We start from the raw sequence: 22,222 nt of genomic DNA, 5'->3' as shown, positions 1-22,222 counted from the left end.
TGGTTTAGTGATTATGTAATGCATGTTATATGTATACTATTGTTTTCTCTCTGCAGGAGTTTTTTGTTCAGAAGGGGAAAGCGAGTGTCACAACAACAGTCTTTGTACACTCATCAGTGGCAAGCTTTACTTATGGATTACCTGAATAACTGAATAACAATTGATCCTCATTTACATATATTCTCAGTTCTGTATCGAGTCAGAGTCTCAGAAAGACTTGTTGTTAGTCATGCCTCACTTTACAGACATGGTTTGACTACTAAATGCTTTTTTTTCCTTCTTAATTATTCAAGGGCAAGATTTAGAAGACATATTTATTGAAACAGCTCCATTAGCTGAGGTGTCTGAATCCCTGCATTGACGGGACGACTGTGCTCTTCCTGGTTTAAGCAGCTCTCTAATACAGAGTAAATTATACAGATTTCACAGATTTCACAGAACACATGTTGAGTATTTTTTCTGCCTTGGTTCGCATAAAGTCATTAGGCGGCACATACGATGATTGATAGACCTGTACTTTATTGACAACCCCAGAGAAAGTGGCCTGGTTGTCAGTTGGCAGGTAGGAAATATCTATTAGATAGATGACCATTACATTGGTGACAAACATTCATGATTTCCAGAGGATTTTCCCTACTGGCCATCATGTAATTGGCCAGTAGCATAATCTAGCTAGTTAGTTAATCTAGCTAGCTCATGAACAACTTTTTTGTTATTGTCATGGCTTGCAGCACAAAAGACAGCATGAGAAAAGCAAATGAAATCTGCACCCCATGGGCCAAACTGTAACAAAATCCCAAATAAGAAATGTAATGTCTAAAAAGATCAAATAAAACCAGGTTAGACCATCCCTGCAAGGTTTACTTTTAGAATTGTCTGCACTGGTTGAGTCTTCAACCAATCGCATTGCTTGTCAGACACTACCTGTTGCACAGTGGCTGGTGGACAAATGGTTCAGCCCCAGTTAGAGGAGCAGATGCTTAAACAGCATGAAGACATGGAGGTGTTCAAGTGAACTGCATTAATCAAATGCCTGACTATTAATGCAGTCTTATAAACATTATTCATCTCATTTTGCTCATACATCGTGGAGGGATTTCAGTGTCTAAGATGTAGGAGTGGCCTATAACAAGCTGCTTTTGTTGCTGACAGAAGAGGCTGTTATTGGTTTCATTAGCAATAAACTGCCACCAGCCAGTGTTTGTTCTTCTTCTTGATCCTCCAACCCACCACTGCTTATTGCCTCTCTGAACACACGTTTACAAATCACACCACAGCTTTCTGTGTTTCAGTAATGATATGATGACTTGCTTTGAATATCTCTTTTAAAACACTTTAGCTCTCCCTGTTGCCTCATCCCCTTTCTGTGTCTGTTTCATAGTGTTTGTGTTGAAGATGCCCTAATTAGGTCTTGAAACAGCTGATGGATGTCTGTTGCAACAGAATCTGATAAGATGTTGTTAAATGGGCACACACTGGGAACAGGTTTGACTTAATACAAACTGTTTGAAGATTAAACTGGCTTTTAAGTGTTCAACAAAGCTTGGTCTGGTGTCCAACACTTTTACATATGACTAACCCCTCTGGCATTAGTTTTGTCCATCAGTGTTTCCTCTCCACATACATACACACACTGTCTTTTCTAAGTAAAGTTGCTTGTTCAAACTTGGTTCAGGCAACAAAATCACATCGTTAGGCACAGGAAAAGGTCACAAATTGGGTAAAAATAAGTACGTTTGTCGTGTAGTTATAGTTACAAAACACTGGTGTGTTGAAATTAGTATAGCATTCTCCTGGGAGTTTGTTTAGCGTGTTTTTTGTTTTACATAGCCTTACAAAACCCAATTTCCGCCCAGGATCAATAAAGTGTTTGTGATTGTGATTACAGCACATTATTATGTGATTTAAAATAAGTACATGTTGACTATTAGTACTTTGCAGGACATCAACAGAGGTCCACTGGGTGAAAGTCCTGTGCTTTTTTACCCATTCACAGCCCAATCTCCGTCCTGTGCAGACTTCTTGCTATTTATTCTCTTAAGAACCGCAAATAGCCCCTCAACCATAAGGGGTTTATGCATATTTCTGGTCTTAGTTGACATGAATATAGGAAATGGTACATGTGATTGTAATCTCGTACTTTTGTACTACAAGTGGGACTGTAAATTAGATGGAAATACACATAAATATACAATTTATGATACAGTATATAATAAATGAAAGCTATAATGCTCTAATGACTATGATGCCATATTTGACAACTTGCGGGCAAGAATGGGCAGGCATATCCAATGAAGCTCGCATTATAATTCTGCTTAATTGTGACCTTGTTGTTTCAATTTCACAAACATTGTTTGTCCTTGCTGCGCAATATATTTATCTCATTCTGCTCATTTTACACTTCCCACACTGCTGTTAATGTGCAGATCGTTGTCAGGAAGTAGACTGATGGCTCAATGAGCCTAACACTCATCAGAAATACTTTAGACCCTCTTCGGCATTATGTGTTCTGATTCATGTCTTGTGGAGCTGATTATAGCAGACCTAATTCACATTTGTTTGGTTTCACGGTGAAGTGTACAGCTAGGTGTAGGTTATGAAACATTATCTGTTCATTACACACTTGGCTAATGAAGGAGGGGAGATATCGGGAACTCTCCACCCTAAAGATCTCATAATGATTTGACTCATACTGCTTTTGTGTCCAGCAGCCAGAAAATGACATCCTGCTTTTGCTCATTAAAGAAGCCAGTGAGCTGGAAGGTACATCCTTTTTTTCCCTTTTTTGTACCTGGTAAGCAGCTCATCAGGCTGGCCAAAACTATCATTAGGACAAGAACAAGGCAGTTAGGCTGAAATGGAACATTAGAATAATGAGCAGCAATGAAGCCAAACTTCATCTGATAATTCAGTTGCTTTCTGTCCATTCTTCTAAACTGGTAAAAAAAAATTCACCCTTTGACATTTCCCACGCCTTTGACAATCTAGTCGTTTGTGTAATTCCACAACTCATAGTAATGTAATATATTGTACGTGATGCAGTATTGCATGGGCAGGTTTAAGTCATGGTTAGGCCATGCATGAAAAACTGGAAATTTTACGCCAAATGAGAAATTCCGGTGTAACATTTTAATTTCCTGTGAAGGGCAGTGGCAGTGTTGCTCAGCCGAGCAGTAAGCATTTATTATTTCATTACCCGATCATTGACGCCCCTGCTAGGAGGACTGTGCTGCACAAAGAATAATAATGAGTTGAAATCGGGTTAATAATGCCATGTGGTGCTTTTATGTAACCATGACACATTTGCCCTTGTCCTTGAAAAGCGTTGTGCTTGAGATACAGTTGGTATCTTGACCGCAAAGCTCTTTTGTTTGACCAGGTGGTTGTATTGTCACATTTGGACACAGAGCTCAATGAAGGCATGGAGGAAATTATGTGTGGCCCTTGGGTCTCTAATCAATGGTGCAACTCCACCATAATAACCCAAACTTAGATCAATGGTGGCTTCAGTTCCAGAGCAGCAGCTCATGCAGGTCTCTCTCAGTAATTACTCTTCCTGCTCAGCCAGCCTAATGATCGAGATTTTTAAATGTCAATGAGGTGGTGCTGTTAAAGATTTTTAGTTTCAATTGGTTTTCTATAGTGTGCTCCTCATGCGAGTTGGGCTGCATTGACGAACATCTTACATCAGACATCAGACTGTTATTTACGTCAAAGTAGCAAACCTGCCATTTCAGTGTTGCAACTGTTAAACCCAATTATTTTCCATCAGGTTGCACTTTTCCTCCTTAAATTGATTTGAAGGGAGAACTGATAATGAGTATGTGAATGAATCAGGTGCTAATCAGATTAGATATATTTCCCACTTTGTTTCCATCAATTATCATTTCTCCTTTTGTCATACTTTTTTCCCTATATCTATATTATATATACTGTACATATTCCCGAAATTCAAGCTCAAGCACAGTGAGTGAGTAATTGTGCTTTGTAATGTTCCACTATAGCCTAACATTATAAAATTGTACTGCCCTGTCAAGTTGGGCTTCTCTTTATGAAATACTCAATGCTTCCTGCATTGACGAAACATTGTGATTTGATATCAATCTTGTACAATATTGGTTGGTTGAAGCATACAATGCAAAAAAAGATGGTAGTAGAATGATGTTTTCCCTATTTATTTTTTCCTTCTCTGCCATAACACATTATTACTGTCATAGTAGGTGAGACAAACATTGTCAGCATTCTGCCCTCATTAACCTTGCCTGAGCCTGAGTTTCTGTCCTGCTCATGTGTCTGATTTTATTTTAGGGAGCAGATTTGGGGCTGTTAGTCCTCCCTAATAGCCCTCTTGAGTATTGGGTTCACTGTTGCCTTGTGTAAGGTGTGATGGAGTGTGTCATTACTGTAGCCTCCCTGCGTCGAGCTCAGCGGGGTCCAACCCCCATCATGCTGGCAGACTCCCCCCGCTCAGGCCCCTGGTGGCAGAGAGGAAGACAGGAGGAGCGCCAAGGACACCCAGGGGACGCACGCGTGCTTACACGAGCGTACTGGCACACCTTTCGATCCTCCTCATCTCCTGTTTTTTTATGTTCAATACAATATATCTGTAGCTACTGTCGTTATGTCTTATCAGTAGAGGACAGGAGCTGCTATCAACAGATACGTTTTTTGTCGAGGTGAAGTTATTACAGATATCTGAGATAGAGAGGAAGCGGGCGTACAGTTCCTTTAGCAATTGGGTGAAAAATCCAGATAAAATTCCATCTGCATCTACATACTGTGTAAAATGGGGGGTAAACATGATACATCTGCCATGTTATTAGGATCTGCTCTGGTTCTTGGAAATAAGTTCCTCGTCCTTCTCAATTGTAATGCTCTAGTTTATCTGGATTACTTTTTTCCCAAGGGATTTATCCAGGATGTTAAAAAACACAACAAAAATACCAAACTTGCACATATTTCATATTTAGGATTCCTTTGGTCTTTCATTTCTTCTGAAGGAACACACAATCTGGATTCAAGAAAGGAATTGACTCAAACTGCAGAGCTGCCATCTCACAGCATAATGCTGGCATCCTTCAACCACTGTGGGTGGCAGAGCTCCAGTTAAAGTAGGGCTGGTGGATTTCAAGTTGCAGCACTTTAGAAGCAAAAGAGAGACTGACAGATGCCCTTTTAGAAGTAGTTGCTGCAGAGCTGCAGAGACAGCTGCCTGAATGTACAGTTGTGCTGCCACTAAAGTCAAGAATAGGCCAGAGTAAGAAGGAACACCAGCCCAGTATTATACTTCCTCATCTCTATCTGCTTCCCAGCACTAATGAGAAGTGCTACAACACTTATTTACATAATTGATACATTTGGATGTTTGTCAGAGAATGGTGAGAAATAAGGATCACAATTCTCTATAGAGGCCAAGGTGGTCATCCGGAAGCTTGTTCTTTTCAAAACATCAACAATACATGGGGAAAAAGCGTCTGAGAAATAGGCACACTGAAAATCTGAAACGTTGAGTTTAGTTATATGTATTGTGTCAAAAACAAATCACATAACTGCATTATGTTTGTTTAAAGCAATGATTTTAAGTTAAACCTATTTAAACCTAGTATTATTAATCTAAAATATTATTTAAAATAACCTAATTAAATTATGGGACATTTGTTGTCATAATACAGTTAGTTAAATTCAACATTTCAGTTTTTTTCAGTGCAGTCAACTCGAGCAACCCTCTCGTACAACCAATCAGACACATTCTCCTTAATCTGGTGCTCTATTTAAGCTGCAAGATTGCTCTCCCTGCTTCACCACAACTGCTGCTTATCTGCCCCACAACCACCCCAGCATCCAGCTGTGGGTTCTGGGGGTGAGTTATTTAATCAGCCCTCTTCAATGTTCTAAAGATATTCTTGGGGAGTGATGAGGCAGGAACCTCAAACGCCAGACTCAAATTTGATGATGCTATTAATACATTTTTTAAACGTGAGTTGTCTGAATTACATAATTACACGCAAATCAGAAGCTGAAACAATATTTAAGTTTGATAGTAATTTTATTAAGTATCAGAATGGTTGCCAATTGTTTTCTAGATCTATAGGATGTAAAGATGACCAATCCTCTCAGCTCTACTGCGTATCTTTGTTGTTGTTAAAGATTACATGACTATGTAATACGATACAAACATAATGTTGGATATATTTTTCATATATGTAGAGTAATGCAGTCTCATTAACAGCCTTACTCTAAACACCCCTCTTGTCGAAATGAAAGCAAACCCTGATATGGCCAGTTTGCCATAGATGATAATTATGTCTAAAGTGTACATTTGAAAGCTTCCATTCTACCTTAAAAGACAAATATCATGCTGCTGTGACTGTGAAATCTAACTTTTAATGGTGTTCCACAGGGGTCCTTTCTCGATGCAGATTTATCACACATATCTGTCCTGCTGCTTTCAGATGGCTACAGGGATTTAATGAAGTGAGGGAGATGGTTTTCACACGGTATTACACAGCTGTGAACAACAAATACCGTCATTTAGATAACTGCCGGCTGCTTTATCGACATTCTGCGGTAAACATACATTTTTAAAAGGTATCTTCTTTTATTAGGGATTGTTTATTCAAAAGACAACTCAGCAGTTTGTACGTCACATTCCACCTAATGGTCAGGAAAACAACAGGTATAGGAAAACAAAGCCCACATTCTTTGTTTTCCTTAAAAAATAATAAAAAATCAAAAGACATAAAGAAGGACCACATTTTGCACAATTTTCCCCAGCTGGCAAAACGTTACATATCGTTACGAGAATAGAGAGACAGGGAGTAACACGAATGCACAACAGACAAATAAAGTATCTTGTATGTAAAATGTGTTTATGTGAACCAATGGAGACCACCATGTAAGGTTTACTCTATTTCTTCTCAACACTTATGAGAGTCACACATGCAGGAGATGTGCTGTGTAGGGCTATATGCTGCACGACACCACTGCTACTGCTGTCAGAGAGGTGTTACCTAGGGATGTAATTATGCACAAGCTTTGTGATGCCAGGCCTGTTTACTGTGATCTGTTCTGTATAAGAAGGAGGAGGAGTGTCGTGTTATTTGAAGACACTTTTGCTGTAAGATTTCTCTCCATGGTTACACATTTCACCGAGTTTGTATTAACATGATTCGGTCCATTGTAATTATTCCATGACAGTAGTTAGACACATTTAGAAGTATAACGAAAAAAATATACTGTACGTTAGTATGAGGAAAGTGCTGATCCGTAGCTCTCTCTGTACAGTAGGGGAGATTCTTATGTAAATTAGCTAGAATTGATATCCAATCTCAGTAAATGGACTGTAACTGGGAATCAGCCCAATTATGACCACATTACAATTAGTGGCGCATAATCTGTATTCACAAAGGAAGGGTTGTCTCATATTTTTAAAATGTATCCACTTAATTCCTGTCCGCATTTGCACCCAGTGTTCGGTATTATGTGATTTGGATTGTGTACTAGACTTGTACTCAAGAGTGGTACCAATGATGAATGTCTAGGCTTAGCTGGCTCAGCTGAATTACAACATATAGCCCTTTAGTGTTTCCACCTGTACAGGGAGGTAAAATAAGGTAATGTAAAGTTTGTTTCATTTGCGTAAAATCCAGCATTGTTTTTGGACAAGCAGGGCTGCCCCTAATGGCCGTAGAAATAGTAAAAGATGGAAAGAAGAGTGAGTAGGGAGCATGTATGGGTGGTTGGATGGTTAGACAAACACAGGACTTCTACAGAGTAAACTGTTGTTCGTGTCCCATTTGAGCAACCAACTTTGCTGTGTGTGAAACATGTTTAAACTTTTGTCTCACACAGGAAAAAGTGACTTACATGTAACTAATTAACATTAATATTATAGTATATGTTTTATAACAACTTATTTTTTAAATATGATCTCTTCCTGAACCACCCAAATCCTTTTTGCCCTAACCTAACCAAATAATGATCAAAGGTCCTTATTTCAGGTCATGTAGGACTACTTGTCCTCACATAATGTAACTCCACATTAACATCAAAACGGTAATCACATGTTGAGGCCTATCAAAATACACTACAGTTTCAATTTATGTCGCCAATGCGTAATCAGTGCGTTACAAAAGTTACCCAAAGGCGTCATTGCAAAGTTTTCGTAATTGAAGAGTTGGGAGTTATAACATGATGCAAAAGCAAAAATGCAAATATGTATATAACAGATAACAAATATCACAATTTATACGACCAATAATGTTATCTAAGCAGCTGCTGTAGCCTTTGAGTCAGTTGATCTGGAGTCTTGCAGGATGTTTGGCATATTTCTCAGTCTTGCTGTTCTGTTTTCCAGTAATTGCACCGTTTTGGATTCTATTTAGTGGATAACATACAGTACAAAGGATCAAATCCTTTACCTTTTTGAAGACAAACATTCAGATAGTCCTTTTGTTGACATGGCAAACACACAATGTTTTTTTCAAGAAAAAAACAATCTTTTGAGTTATAGTTCTTAAATATATTATTCGTAGTGCAATCAATCCACACTCACAGTAACACACCCCTTTAGGATAAGTTTTACAGCATGCGGGATACTATTCTTTTTAAACTTCCTGTCGAGTGACTTGTAATTTCCCACCCACCTTCCGTGACGTGACGTATCTCAGCTTGTTCTGTTGGCAGAGAATTAACAGAGAGCTTTGAGAATCTTGTTAAGTTATTCAAAAGGGAAATTGACTCATGAATACTGCCTTTATCTCATTGGCAGAGGAAAGTCACAAACCTGACAGGACATGTCCCAAGTTTAACTCGTGCAACATTGGAAGTGGTGTAGGGTTTAATCTGGTTGACAGATATTGGCATAGCAAATAATGAAGGCTGTGATTGAGATTGTTCTTCTGAGAGGAAGCCATGAAGGCTGCCAAGGAGATAAATAATTTGATAAACTTTTGAGCATGAAAGCTGTTGGTTTTAGGATTTTCTGACATGCAATCTTTATGTTGGATAGACATGGAGTTTGATGGCATTAGTGGCTTTATTAGAGTTTATGTTGGTCTTCGCTCTTATCGTTATTATAATGGCTTAAAGGCTTACTCTGAAAACAGCCAGCCGTATTGCTGAATCTCTGACTCCCTGGGATTAAATGTAGTTTATTTGATACAGTAAGCACATACTGGAAACACATTGGCTTGGCAGCTTTTTGAAGTGACTGTCACACAAATATGTGCAAGGAGTTTCCACATCTCTTGTCTTTGTTTCAGCCTTCATTCACATGACTGATGGTCAGGTCGCTCCAGACCTGCATGGTTCAATGTTCTGTAAATAGTTGTTGGACTCTCTCACTCAAACCCACATACGCACAGACTCCTATAAAGGCGAAGAGGAGCAGTGTAAAAGTGGAGCAGTGCTGCCCCATTTTACTGGTTCATCTGGCTTCACTATAACATGTATTCCCTGCAATTCACTCCATGTCCAACCAGCTTTTGTTGATGTTCATTTTTGCCAGGGAAGTAGATGTTCAGGGATTTGGCAAAGCAGAGTGCTACTGTTAATCCCAACGTTTTAATCCGTAACATTTCAGTTCTGGGTGACTTGGTGACACCTGTGATTACCACTTTTTTTTAAAAAGGGGTCATAAATGTCTAAAACGCCTCAATTGTACTTGTTTACTTCCGTGACATAGTGACATCTCTATGTCTCATACACACTGTACATGATATGCTAATAAGCGGGATATTTTTTTAACGGTTGAACAAAAGTAACGGAACCGACCAGCTAATCAATCAGAGCAGACTGGGCTCTGGTTTCAGACGGAGGGTGAAAAGAGGAGCTACAGGCAGTTTGAGACAAATAAAGCACTATTTGAACCTTAAAGCAGTGGAAGCTCAATAAACTATTATGAAACCTGAAAATGAGCATAATATGCACCCTTTAATGCTAGAGGTCCTATAAATCTGGGCGCGGCAAACACTTGTCGAGCAGCTAATTTGTCAGAGTTTTGTGTTTATAAAGTCGTCAGACAATATTTGGCGTTGTTCCATCAAGCCATGAGCATCTGTGATCTGATTTCATGCTGCACGTGTCAGTTTTACACCCAACTGTAGGGCATAGTTGAATTGGTGAATCTCGATGATGAGTTGCCTGCAGCTTTTCAGCGTGTTCTATTACTCTCTGCAATATTTAAAACTGATCCGTTGTTAAAAACTCTAGCCTTGCAGAGGCATTTATGACAAACGATCAATGTCGGGCACTAACCTCAGGGACAAATACAGTTTCCTCTGACTGCTTCACAATAAAAGCCACCCTGTGGTTCGCTATTCGAATGTGTTTAATGGGAACTAGCAGCTCAGTTTGATAAGGCTGTTTGAGAGTGAACAGTTTATAGTTGACAGTGAGGCTGAGCTCAACAGATACTATTTCAAACAGTAAAGCTGATACTTAAGCATGATCTATCATATCCTGTCACTCTGTCATGCAGGTAGGATATATTTAAACATTGAAGGTCTATTGGCTCACAATGTGCTGCCATTTACATTATCAAAGGCACAGTTAGTTTGTTGAGTTTACTTTTAAAGGGACTGCTCATAAAAATAAAAAGAGAGAACATTCCAAACTTGGACAAATTAAACCAAAACTGTGGATTTAAATTGTGCATTAGAACATGTATTTATGTGTCTTTTTATGATAAATGTCATCAACAAGTTAAATGTATTCACATCCTCATGTATTTCCTTGATTGTAAGCTGTAGCCATTACTCATTGAGTCCTGCACCTTGGTGATAGAATAGCTCTTTTAATCATACCATACAATATTTTGACTGGTGAACGCAATTGCAAACTATGCAAATATGCCCGCGAGCACATTACACTTTTCTAATTGGCATCGCTGCTCTCTCCAATGTTCCCTGTGTGAAGCTGCAGTCCTCACTGCTGCTGACGAGACGGGAAGGTTAGGGAAGCAAACACAGAAAGGTTGTAGGAGACAAAATAGAGTAAAATCACATGACCTCTGTGTTCTCTACCGCAGTGACAGCTCGCCCAGCAGGTGGGGAATCAGACGACTGCGGCATAAACATCATCGAGGCACTGCAGCTCTTCCAGTACACGTCAAGCAAAAACTGTGTGCAAGCTGCTATTTACAAACCTAAGAAAATAAAATATATTTAGTTTTAGATCTATAATTAGTAATGCGTGACATTGTTTTTTTTACTTTTACTCCTTAAAAAAGCGTACCGTTAGTCAGATGACATGTTCTGTTGCTGTCTTGATCTTGATTTATTCTTTTGCTGGAGGACATTTTTTTTATAGCATTAAGAAAAACTTATTTGTGAATTATTTCAGCTTAATATTTATATTTTTCCGAATGACATGCTCTTTTGCAGGGGTGTCATGCTTAGTATGACAGTGCCTTGCTTATTTGTTTTCCACTTTGTGTGTGGGGGAGGTTTGAGTGAGTTTCTCATGGTTTTATAGGAGGGGTTGATATCATGAAAAAATGAAATATTTATTCAGGCAGATCAAAACCAAAAGCTGATAAAATCTTTGAAAACTTAAGACCTGCAGGGATTACGGCCACCATCTCTCATTTAAAGTTACAGTCATTTCCTGAAGTAATAATAACAAAAATAAGTATGATTGTTATTATATGTATTTTAAGAGGATTAGTACTAATATTTATTAAGACCAGTCATCTTCTCTGTCTTCTTATCTCTTTTGGAACCACCCCTAATCACTTTTTTTTTTTGCATGATAATTTATTTCCATATTGTTGCAATTCAAAATCCTGTCAGAGATCACAACAAGTACTACATGACTTAATGTGAGTGGAAATAGCGAACAAGAGAGAAATCACCTTGCTAAATTGAGTGAGAACCACATGCAGAGTGACACAGCGGGTCTTTCTCACCTTTTCCTACTAGTGTGACTAGAGGGAGGGAAAAACCTGACAAACAGTTATTTTACATCCTCACAGAGGCCCACCAGAGCTCACCGGTCTCGTTAAGCCTTCCTTATGTGACGCTGAGGTTGTTTGCCTTGCTAAATCCAAAGCCTGTTTGTGTCCATCAGGAGTCGGGTGGGTTAAGCCAGCGCAAATCCGAGCTCCAGATATCAATACCGTGTTAGGGGGCCGTGGGCCGAAACTGGCTGTCATGCTCAAGGAGAGCAGCCTCTGCTTTACACCTCTCATGAAGTGGAGAGGGAGGTCGTGAGGACACGGACATGTAAACACTCTGTTGGATTTACTATTCAGCTGCGTTGGATCAGTGTTGCTGCCAAACCAGGACACATACTGCTTCTTGTCTGCGTCGTTATCATAACCAAACGTTCTCTTCTTATTTGTTGTTTGCAGGATTTATGAGCGGGTGATAGATCCTCCTCAGATGGAGATCACTCCAGGCAGTGGAGTATGGCTCGGCCAGCACAGCCACAAGCATGGCCTATTCAAGGTAAGACTCATGAAACAATACACACACATACATTCCTTCACCTGTGTACGTGCGTCACATTCGTGATCGCCTGGAATAATTGGCCAGATTTGCAGAAGGCTGTGTGAGGGAAGAGAGCCAAGTGGAAGATGCAAGAAAGGAGCACCGAGGCCTCTCAGAGGAGCCACAAAAAGCTCAGCGTATGCTTTAGAAACACTTATTCCCATGCCCATTACAACGTTGACGGTTTTTAATCACTGCACATTTTCTCTGGCTCCTGCATGCGCTCACAGCGGGTAAAGGGACGTGGCTGAGTGTCACCGAGACATGCACACACCCGCCCCTCTTGCCCACCTGCAATGCAATCAATGGACTTTTTCATTTTTTCTCTGTAACATCCATGTAATATTGATTAGCCACAAGACCCTGCTGTGGTGTAAATCATTTCTCCTCCCCGTGCTTTGATGCTATCGCTTCTGCACATCAGCCCATTGTTCCTCCTTCATCCTCTCTCACATCAAGGCTTCAAGGAGCTCCTTCTTCTGGAAGAAATATCTGGCCTTGAAAGACGCAGCTCCTTCATCGAGTATATCTGTTCGCTGCTCAGTTTTTCTCCTTGTGCAGGGAACACTCAAAAGGGTTTGTCAGCAGTAGAGACAGATGGTGTGGAAGTGTGTGTGCCTGTGTGAAGTGACAGAGGGAACGAGAGGATGTTTCCCTTTAGGTTTACACTGGGATGAGTTGGCATTTTGGCTGACAGGTGCACATGTAAAACCTTGGATAAAGGACCTGTTGCACACGGTAGAGGGACCATTTAGAGAAACACCAGTTTTTTTAAGAAAACTGTAAAATATCTTGAGATAGAAACTTAGTTGTAGTGGTTTTATTCAATGTGTGGTTTGGTTAATCTATAGGATTGTAGCCACCGTCTCTTCCTGGTTTAGGCTTGGAGGCCAAGATGACCTAATGTCATTTGTTATGCCACATCTGTTTTTCTTTTTTTTATATATTCTGTTTCCATTCCATATATATTTAAATTAATGTGCATCTCTTTCATCAGATATACACTATTGTGTTTCTGAAAGCAATATCCTCAGTTATGTGTCTTTGTGGTCCTTTTGAGGCTCTTTTGGTTAATATGTGTCAATTTAACAGACGATTTGTAAGTAAAGAACCCTGACTTTGGGCCCTGGGGCTGTGCCCTGTACATCTGTGTAAAGATCCCTCCATGGGCACCTGGTGAGATAAATCATTTACGACTTGTATTTAGTTTGTTTAATCAGAACTTCAACAAAAACAAAATAAAACCAAGTTGTGGCTTAACAGGAAGTGCTAGAAAAAACTATGCTTTAGTTAATCATCAAGACTTTTCTTCTATGCTTTTCCCTGTTTCCTACATAAGATAAACAGAGCCTACTTCCCTCTCTTCAAGTCAAAAGCAGAGCGGGAAGAATAAAGAGGCATGAGGCAAAAGAAGTAATGCAGCAGATAGCAACAGGAGGTGCAATAAAGCTGCAGCTCTAATCTTTTCCATTCAGGACTCGGAAGTAGGATAATGATAAGAACAGCTAACTAGGCCTTTTAAATAAAACATATTGAGCTCACACAGTGGCTGAGATGCTCCTGGTCCTTGTGCCGCCTCCTCCCCGGAGCCTCTCCATCTGAAGGAGCAACCGTAATAAATTATTTTTATCGAGAATCCATTGTGCCAGGGATGCTGACTCCTCAGGGACACTGCAGACTCGTTTGGAACTGGTGCTTTTGTGAAACGCTCTGGTGTTTCATGCACCACAGGACAGTAATGAATCTACTATGGACAATGATGGAGCGCTTGGAGACATTACATAAGGCAGCACGATTAGCTGAACCTGGACATAAGGGTTTCCGGGATTAGATCTCTCACTTTGGTTTTTCCCATGTTGGGAGGGTGTCCTTTCCTACCTGGTAGTTTAAATTGGTTTCTTTATGCTCTCATTCCACAACATCATCATCTTGTCTACCTAGTTTTCAAACCTTTATCAGTAGCAATGCAGTTCAGTCTGGAATTACACTTCCTAATGTAAAATGAGGAACTTGTGGCATAAAATACAAACATCTGCAGTCTATGGAATACATTTCAACTTCTCTATTTAGAGCCAAACTTTCACAAAGGCTGTATGATTTCCCATTGACACTGTGCCACCCTTTGTCTTAACAATTAGGGTATAGGATATTAAAAGGGCACTATTAAGTTTTTTGGGGGTTTCCCTTTCCTGTATTGTGTTTTTATAGTTTTTTGTGCATGTAAATGGTCTGCGAAAGCTACAATTCCTAAGTTTCTCTCCCATACACTCCTTTGTGTACATCTGGAACATAGTAATATCACATCATGTAACACAATCTCTAAATCTCTTTCTAATCTCAGCTATGCCTTAAAACTGCAGTTGCTTTAATGCTCTCCTCAAAACAACATGTTGGGTGTGCTTTTAAGCCCCTTATCACTGCATGTTGCATTGTATTCTTGTCACTTAGCTTAATAATCCATTACTAACACACTGGTTGAAATATGCTGGACACAGTGTGAGCTAATTCATAACTGTCAATCAAAATGTTGTGTTTTGATGGGAACAATTTGGTCTGTGTCAAACCAAGCATGAACATGTAAAAAGTACAGTTCTCTGAGGCGATTGTCATAATCATCATCCTTATCAACTTTTTCTCTCTGTTCATCATTCTTATATCTCTCCCCTCCTTGGAGATAAACCACAGGTGGAGGTTAAGTCTTCAGTCCCAGCTAGACCAAGGAAAGGTCATCTTGTGAATGATCAAATTGAACAAATAGAATCACAGGATAAAGCCTTATGCAGGATAATACACCTCCATTAATGTTGCATGGAGGCGAATTGCTGGCCAAATATCCCCTGGCCTATTATTGCTATAATAAACAAGCTAATTGGTAATCATGACTATAAAGCAAGCAGACAGCGGAAGTGAAGATATTTCATCAACAATGACTTTTGTTGAATTGTGTGAACAGATTAAGCAGAAGTCCACACCACACAAAGACATGCACACACACACACACACACACACACACACACACACACACACACACACACACACACACACACACACACACACACACACACACACACACACACACACACACACACACACACACACACACACACACACACACACACACACACACACACACACACACACACACACACACACACACACACACACACACACATTTGTAGTTCTTGTAAGGACCCCCCGTCATAACCAATCCGGATTTAAATGTTACCATGTCTAATGTTCAATCTTTTTGTAAAATATGTAAGCATCTCTTTCTTATCTGAGAGTTTTTGGACAATGGTTTATTGTTTTTTGCCCTATTTATTCTCTATTCTCTGGTAAATTGGCATTGAAATTAAACAATCGTGTTAAAGAACTGACTTTCCCAATATGATCACATCCACATAAGATGAGCGGTGCGAGAGAAACAGCCCATTTTAGTCCCTCAATTGGGTGCTAGTATATATGCATATGTTTAGAGGAAACGCACTTGGACTAACTATAAGATGTTTGTAGATTTAAAAAGAAAAAAAACACCTTGTTGACTTGTATATATGTTCATCTGTAGATCATCCTACAATAACATGGTTGGGAGCAATGTATCAAAAGGCTGCAACAATTCCCTTCCCCGTAAAAAAGAAATCCTAAAATTGCTCTTTTCCGCAACACACTAGGTTTGTTTCTCTGCCATTTGTTGCAGGCAGTTAAAATACTCCACATTTAGAGGTAGGATAGAAACAGCTGCCATTTATTGACAGTGGTGGGACTGAATCCAACTGCAAAACATATAAAAAAAAGAGACTTAAAAACACATCTGCAGAGCTGCAGAGTTGGCCCTGATAATATGTAGATTCATTATTTTTAGAGAGTTATTTCATATTAAATGTTGACCTTTGTTTCTTTGTTGCTATAACAATTATTGATTTGTGCAGCTTGAAGTAGAGAGTCAGCAATTTGAACTCCATTCATTTCAAATCCAATGCTCTATTGTGCAGAGAAAAACACAATAGAAAATCCATTACTGTCCTCAACTTTACTGTATATGCACTTGTGTAATTGGACTTGTCTTGCCATTGTATCAAAACGCAATATTCCTTAATACTGCAACTGAAACAATTCTTCCATAGGCTTGAACAGAAGCAGGAAATGAATGTGTGTATGTTTCAGTGTGTGTGTGAGAGCAAGAGAGGTTTTTTGACCAAATTACCCACTGATCATTGACAGTGATGTGTGGTCAGGGCCCCTATATTACACCACTGGGACCGGCATCTGTGATCCACACCCTCATTTTCATTCTGAGTGACAATCTCTGCTTTACCATCTACTGCTCAGACATCCTCTGTGTGTGTGAGTGTGTTTGTTCCCCCTCCCTGTGTCTTTGTCTGAAATGAAGGCAGGTGTTGCTTGCATCCAGGCCAACGAAATGCAATGTAAATGGATTTCACATTCATATAAAGCAAGGGTGGACTTGATGCCAACTGTGCTTCAGATGGTAAATTATAATGTCTTTCCAGCACGATTTAGCTACATTGAAGGAATGGTGAAATTATATAACACCTATTTCTGTCGGTGTGGGTGTGGGTGTGGGGGGGTGGGGGTGTGGGGGAAGGGGGGGCAGGGGCACCCCAGGGTTTTACAAGTATGCTTTCTCATTAGAGAGGGAACATTTTTTCTGACATTGTTCTTGTGGTCAATATGAAGGCTTCCATTTACCAGCCCTGCACTTATGGAGCTTGTCATTCAGAGTGATTGACAGCCAGTCCGTTAAAGGGGATAACTCTATCGGTTGTAGGCCACTTAGGAATGGATTGTGTCGAACACAAAAAATAGGTTTCTTCATAAAAAATTCTGTGGGGATTTTTTACAATTTCTAAAATACAACACAAGGGATTACATTCCTGATCAGGAAAAAGCCTCGGGTTGAGTAATCGCTTGCTGTAAGGTTGTATTTTTTTATCTTATTTTTAATATGTGACAAACCTGAATCCCTAGCAGATTAAGTATTAGACAGATATTCACACTCTGTTATAGTTAATGCAGAAGTACCTTGAACAAGAAAACTCTCTAAAAGCCAGAAAGGGCAACCCCACTGGTTGCAAAAAGTCAAATTTGATAGAAGTCTATGAAGCCCTGTTTCTTTTATCAGAATTCTAAAAGGCTTGGCGACCTTGTGATTGACAGGTCACTACCACACAATGTTATTTCGGTTCTGGGGTGGTCTGTTTTTATCTTATAGCCTCAATCCTTTCAAATATCGGCTTAGTTCATGAGAGTTAATTGTAACATTTTGAGCATTTAAAATGTCATATTCAGCTTTGTATTGTATTTAGCTCCCCTTTCCCGCACTACCATTTTTATAAATAGTTCCAAAAAACAAAGAGGGTGATGGCCAAAATGCTGGACTTAGGTTCATCCTTACAGAGCTGCTTACATGACTGTAGACTTTTTTTTTTGCTTGTCTTGTCATGTTTTGAGCTATCGCATCCAAAGGCCTATCTTATGATCTGGCCCATCCATGTGTCTCATTGTCTCTTTCTGTCTTATCCTTGTGCCCATTCCCTCTGTGTTCCCAGGGTGTTATCCAGGATGTGAAGCTGATTTTTGCTCCCAACGGCTACATCACGCAGTGTCCCAACCTTAACCGCAGTGAGTATCATGATGACACATTCGCACATAGAGCTCCCAACATCTCTCTGTGAGTAGAAAGTCAAATTTTAGAAAAGAACACTCCCCATTACTTTGTCCCTCTTATAAAATTGGACTATAATAAGCCATGTGTCAGTTGGTGCTGACCTCTCCCTGCTGATCGTAAACAACGTTCCCTTCATTATATCTTCATTTTGCTGTAATTCAGATTCATGCAGCCTCCTTTCTCCCCGCCTTGTGTCTCCATCTGTTTGACGGCAAACAGATGGAGACACAAGGCCACCGCTGTGCCTCTCTCTCTCTGTATCTGATCAATAAGGCATGTAATCACACCTTGTCACTTTATTATTGATACTAATACCACACACAAGACTTAGACAAAGAATCAACAGATGTGTTAGGCTTCCATTTCTGTTTGCCACTTTGTTTATCTCCTATCTAAATACTTCCCCTTTTCTTCTTCTATTCGATTCTGTTTTGGTGATTTCCTTTTCCTCCATTGAGCCTGTCCAACCTGCAGTGATTTCCTGAGCCTGGTACAAGGCATCATGGATCTTCAGGAGCTACTGGCTAAGATGACCCTGAAGGTAACACAATGGAATGACCCAACAAAGACTGTTTAACAATTTAATAGATGTATAATGTGGTCGAAAGGTAGATTTATTGCTCTTTAATAAACTTTACAGATAAAAGGAAAACACACTGAATATGCATCAAGTTGTCAGTGTTATAACATATTTCAAGGTAAAATATCCACTAATACCTTTCCAGTTGTGGCTGACATGCATCAAATAAATATATGAACATTAATAAATAACTTCCTTCTCAACTGCAGCCGGAGACAGCTGAATCCTTTGATTTATTTTCTGCCTTCATTGGAGTGCATTGTTTTCTCTAAAGTCAGTATCTCATTTTTAGAAATTATTGTTGGGAAACAAAAACATAATGAATACAAATGATGTCTTCAGAAAATATGATTATCGATCATGTATTATTGTGTGTAAGGATTAAGGTGGTTTTCAAAGGTCCACAAAATAACACAAAAGCATATCAATGTGCAAAAGTGGGGACAGTAAGCAGACAATAACTTTGTCCAAGAACTCCCCACATCATTTATTTCCAGGTTTTTTTTCTGCAGTCTGAAATTGCTCAAATTTCAGGTGATGGATGAATAAAACGTTTTTTCCTTTGAACAAATAGGTTTAGAAGGAAATGTAAACGCAATCATCAAAGAGTAGAGCTTGACTTTGTGAATCAAAATTGACAAAACAACCTCAACTCAATGTCCACTTGCTTGTTGGGGAACTTTTGACTATTCAGTTTAAGGAACTGGAACTTCAATGACCGTAATTCAGAGGGCAGAGTTTTGTTGTTGGGTGAGCATCTAATCTTAATCTCCACGTTTACTGTATATAGCGTTATCAGCCTTGCAAATGTTACTCTACAAATCATAAATAACTAAGGATAAGCTAAAAACATGTCAGTGCTATGATAAAGGCAGATTAAAATGCCCTCTGGTAGTATTTGGTAGACTGGTTTTGTCACCTATTGATCTTGCTTAGAAATAAAGTTTTGAGTCCCCTCCACCTTACTCCCAATTGGGCACTTTCATTTTTTAAAGAGACCCTATTATGCTTTATGGGATATTCCCTTTTCTCTCCTGTAGTGTGTTATAAAGGTGTTTGGGCATGTGACAAATGCTAAAATCCCAAGATTCATGCCAGAGGGAGTACATGATAGGCTATGGGCCAGGACGTCTCTAAAAGGTTGACCAATCTCAACAGAGCTGGCCAGCTTACCAATCAGAGCAGACTTTACTCTGGTTTCAGACAGAGGGTAGGGGATGTGCTTGAGGCAGTATAAGAAAAATAAAGAGCTTTTTGAACATTAAAGCATGTAAGCATATCACAGGAGAAGCACAAAATACACATATAAATAGATCATGTTATGCGCTATTTTACTAATTGATTGATTGTATAATACTGCTTTTTAGTTTAATAATCAAGCTGGGTCCAGTGGAGCCATAGGGGAGAGCTTGAACCATTTCTGAGACTACATATCTGCATATATGTGTGTGAGTGTAATTCACTGCATGTGTGCATGTGAGTGAGTGCCTTTTCCTATGTGCATGAGTGAGTGCTATCAGGTGGGAGTGAATGAAGCAAGGACATCTCAGCGGGCGAGTGAGCTATAGAATAATTTGGGGTGTGATAAGGGTGAAATGAAGAACATTACCCTACTGCTGTGTCCGTGCATCATCCTTCACATGAGCACACCTCAAGTTATTACCACCCGGCCTCATTGCTCATACGGGTCGCAGCAGGGGGGGATAGAGTCATCTCCAGCGTTACAGTAAATGGCTCTCTGCCATTCTGCTGTGGAGAGAATTCAGCATGAGGGTGAATACCTGTTCAGTCCTGACTGTGTCATGTCAAGCCGAGGTGAGATGACAGTAAGATATGCTCGGTGTAGAATGGCATGGGAGAATGTACAAGTATTATACTTGCAGGTTTGTGAGAGGAAGCAATATTATGTGTCAAAAGATGACATTTCTCAACATGAAATATTGATACAGACACCAATTAAATATGTATTTTTGTATCTTTTAAAGGTTAGTTCAGCCGAATAAAAAAAAGTGTTCTCATTAATCTCTAATACTGAGCTTAGATTTCTGCCTTGATTTTGATCCTAACAACATTAAGCGATGCTTGATATCAGCAGCAACGCCCCATTAAGAATCCCTGTCCCTGTTAATTTAGATTATCCATTTAGTCTTCAACAGGTTTAGACATTTTAGTGTGTCTTTGTTTCATTGTTACAGCAAATGTATGATAATTACTTGGCGGCAGATATCCCATTTCTAAATTACACACAACATCTACCTCTTACTTTGTTACCCCAACCCTGGTTCATTCTGGCCCCAGGATCCATACACGCGTGACGTCAGAAAGGCAGGCAAATTCATATGATTACAGTTAATAAATGCACCTTTTCCGTCACCACCATTCATTTAGACTTTGTCTTTCGCTATTATTTTATTATTTCACTCATGTCTCTCTGCCTCATGTGGCTACCGGAGGAGATACATGCCTAATAGCCTGTGACTCCTTTGTGCGATATCACTGTGTCATTTGATGCTTGCGTTGTAAGGGATAGGTATTCCTCCGTGCTGGCTCTAGGCAGCCTCCCAGCCTTTGAAATTGTATTTCAAACATTTTGTTTAGGGCTTTGACAGGACACATTTCTACCGCTCAAAGCTCACACAGTTCCCCAGGAGCCCATCGGGACCCGTCTAAATGAAGCAAAAACCCTCTGTGACTTACAGAAGTTTTTCAATTTGACTGAAAAGACTATCATTTCCCAGTGAGCCCTCCCTTTTTGACTCTGTGGCCTGGGCAGGTCTCAGAGGAGTGGAGAGGGTTGGAGGCAGACCGGCCTTGAGTGTCTTAAGTGGGCCTACAATTTCTGAGTTGACCCATGCAGCTCTGATCAATTGAACCTTTGAATTCCCCTACCTGTGCACCTTTGAAACAGCACTCTGATGGTTTATGTGAGGGTCAGAAAGTACTTTTATAGATATACTGTATGAATGAATGTGATACTTGCTGTCTTATTCTAACCAGGCAGCTACTCAAGGATGTAAGTAAGCTTTGATGGATGAAGTGGCCTATATAACAGATAAATAACTCTTTGGATAAGATGTGTGAACATCTTAGATGAATGCAAACTGAACCTTGAGGCAAATGGATTTTCAAAAGAAAATATTGTTCTAAAAACAATTAGATTCATTTCTCAGAACTACACAAGGTTCATTGGTGGTTGCCAATGTATTTTGCTGGAATATCATCATGATGACTTCCTGCACCAGGAAACAGAGGCAATCCAACCCCATATCCTAAAAAAGCGTTCACCATGTATAGGATATGCATTTAGGGAGGAACACCTTACTTGCATTTTTTGATCAACAAATGAATGAATCGTTTTGAATGTTTGCAAAGTCACAAAATGTTCCTTCTGGACATAATTTAAAAAAATGTTGATGGGCAATACATTTTATTTCTCTTTCCTACAATAGCTGCACTATAATA

At 39.6% G+C, this 22,222-nt stretch overlaps 1 protein-coding gene across 1 annotated transcript in view; it reads left to right on the top strand.

Moving 5' to 3' along the window:
* The window catches only part of LOC134863739 (protein kinase C-binding protein NELL1-like), a 210,527-nt gene that overhangs the window by 57,368 nt on the left and 130,937 nt on the right, over positions 1-22,222 (top strand). Inside the window, exons 5-7 of the mRNA XM_063882394.1 lie at positions 12,353-12,449; positions 18,062-18,134; positions 18,639-18,721. Of these exons, the coding sequence (XP_063738464.1) occupies positions 12,353-12,449; positions 18,062-18,134; positions 18,639-18,721 (253 nt within the window). The remainder of the gene's footprint in view (positions 1-12,352; positions 12,450-18,061; positions 18,135-18,638; positions 18,722-22,222) is intronic.

This window comes from Eleginops maclovinus, chromosome 4 (genome assembly GCF_036324505.1).
Source record: "Eleginops maclovinus isolate JMC-PN-2008 ecotype Puerto Natales chromosome 4, JC_Emac_rtc_rv5, whole genome shotgun sequence".
Taxonomy (NCBI): Eukaryota; Metazoa; Chordata; class Actinopteri; order Perciformes; family Eleginopidae; genus Eleginops; species Eleginops maclovinus.
Note: the sequence above shows the minus strand (reverse complement) of the source record. Positions and strands in the feature narration are given on the sequence as shown.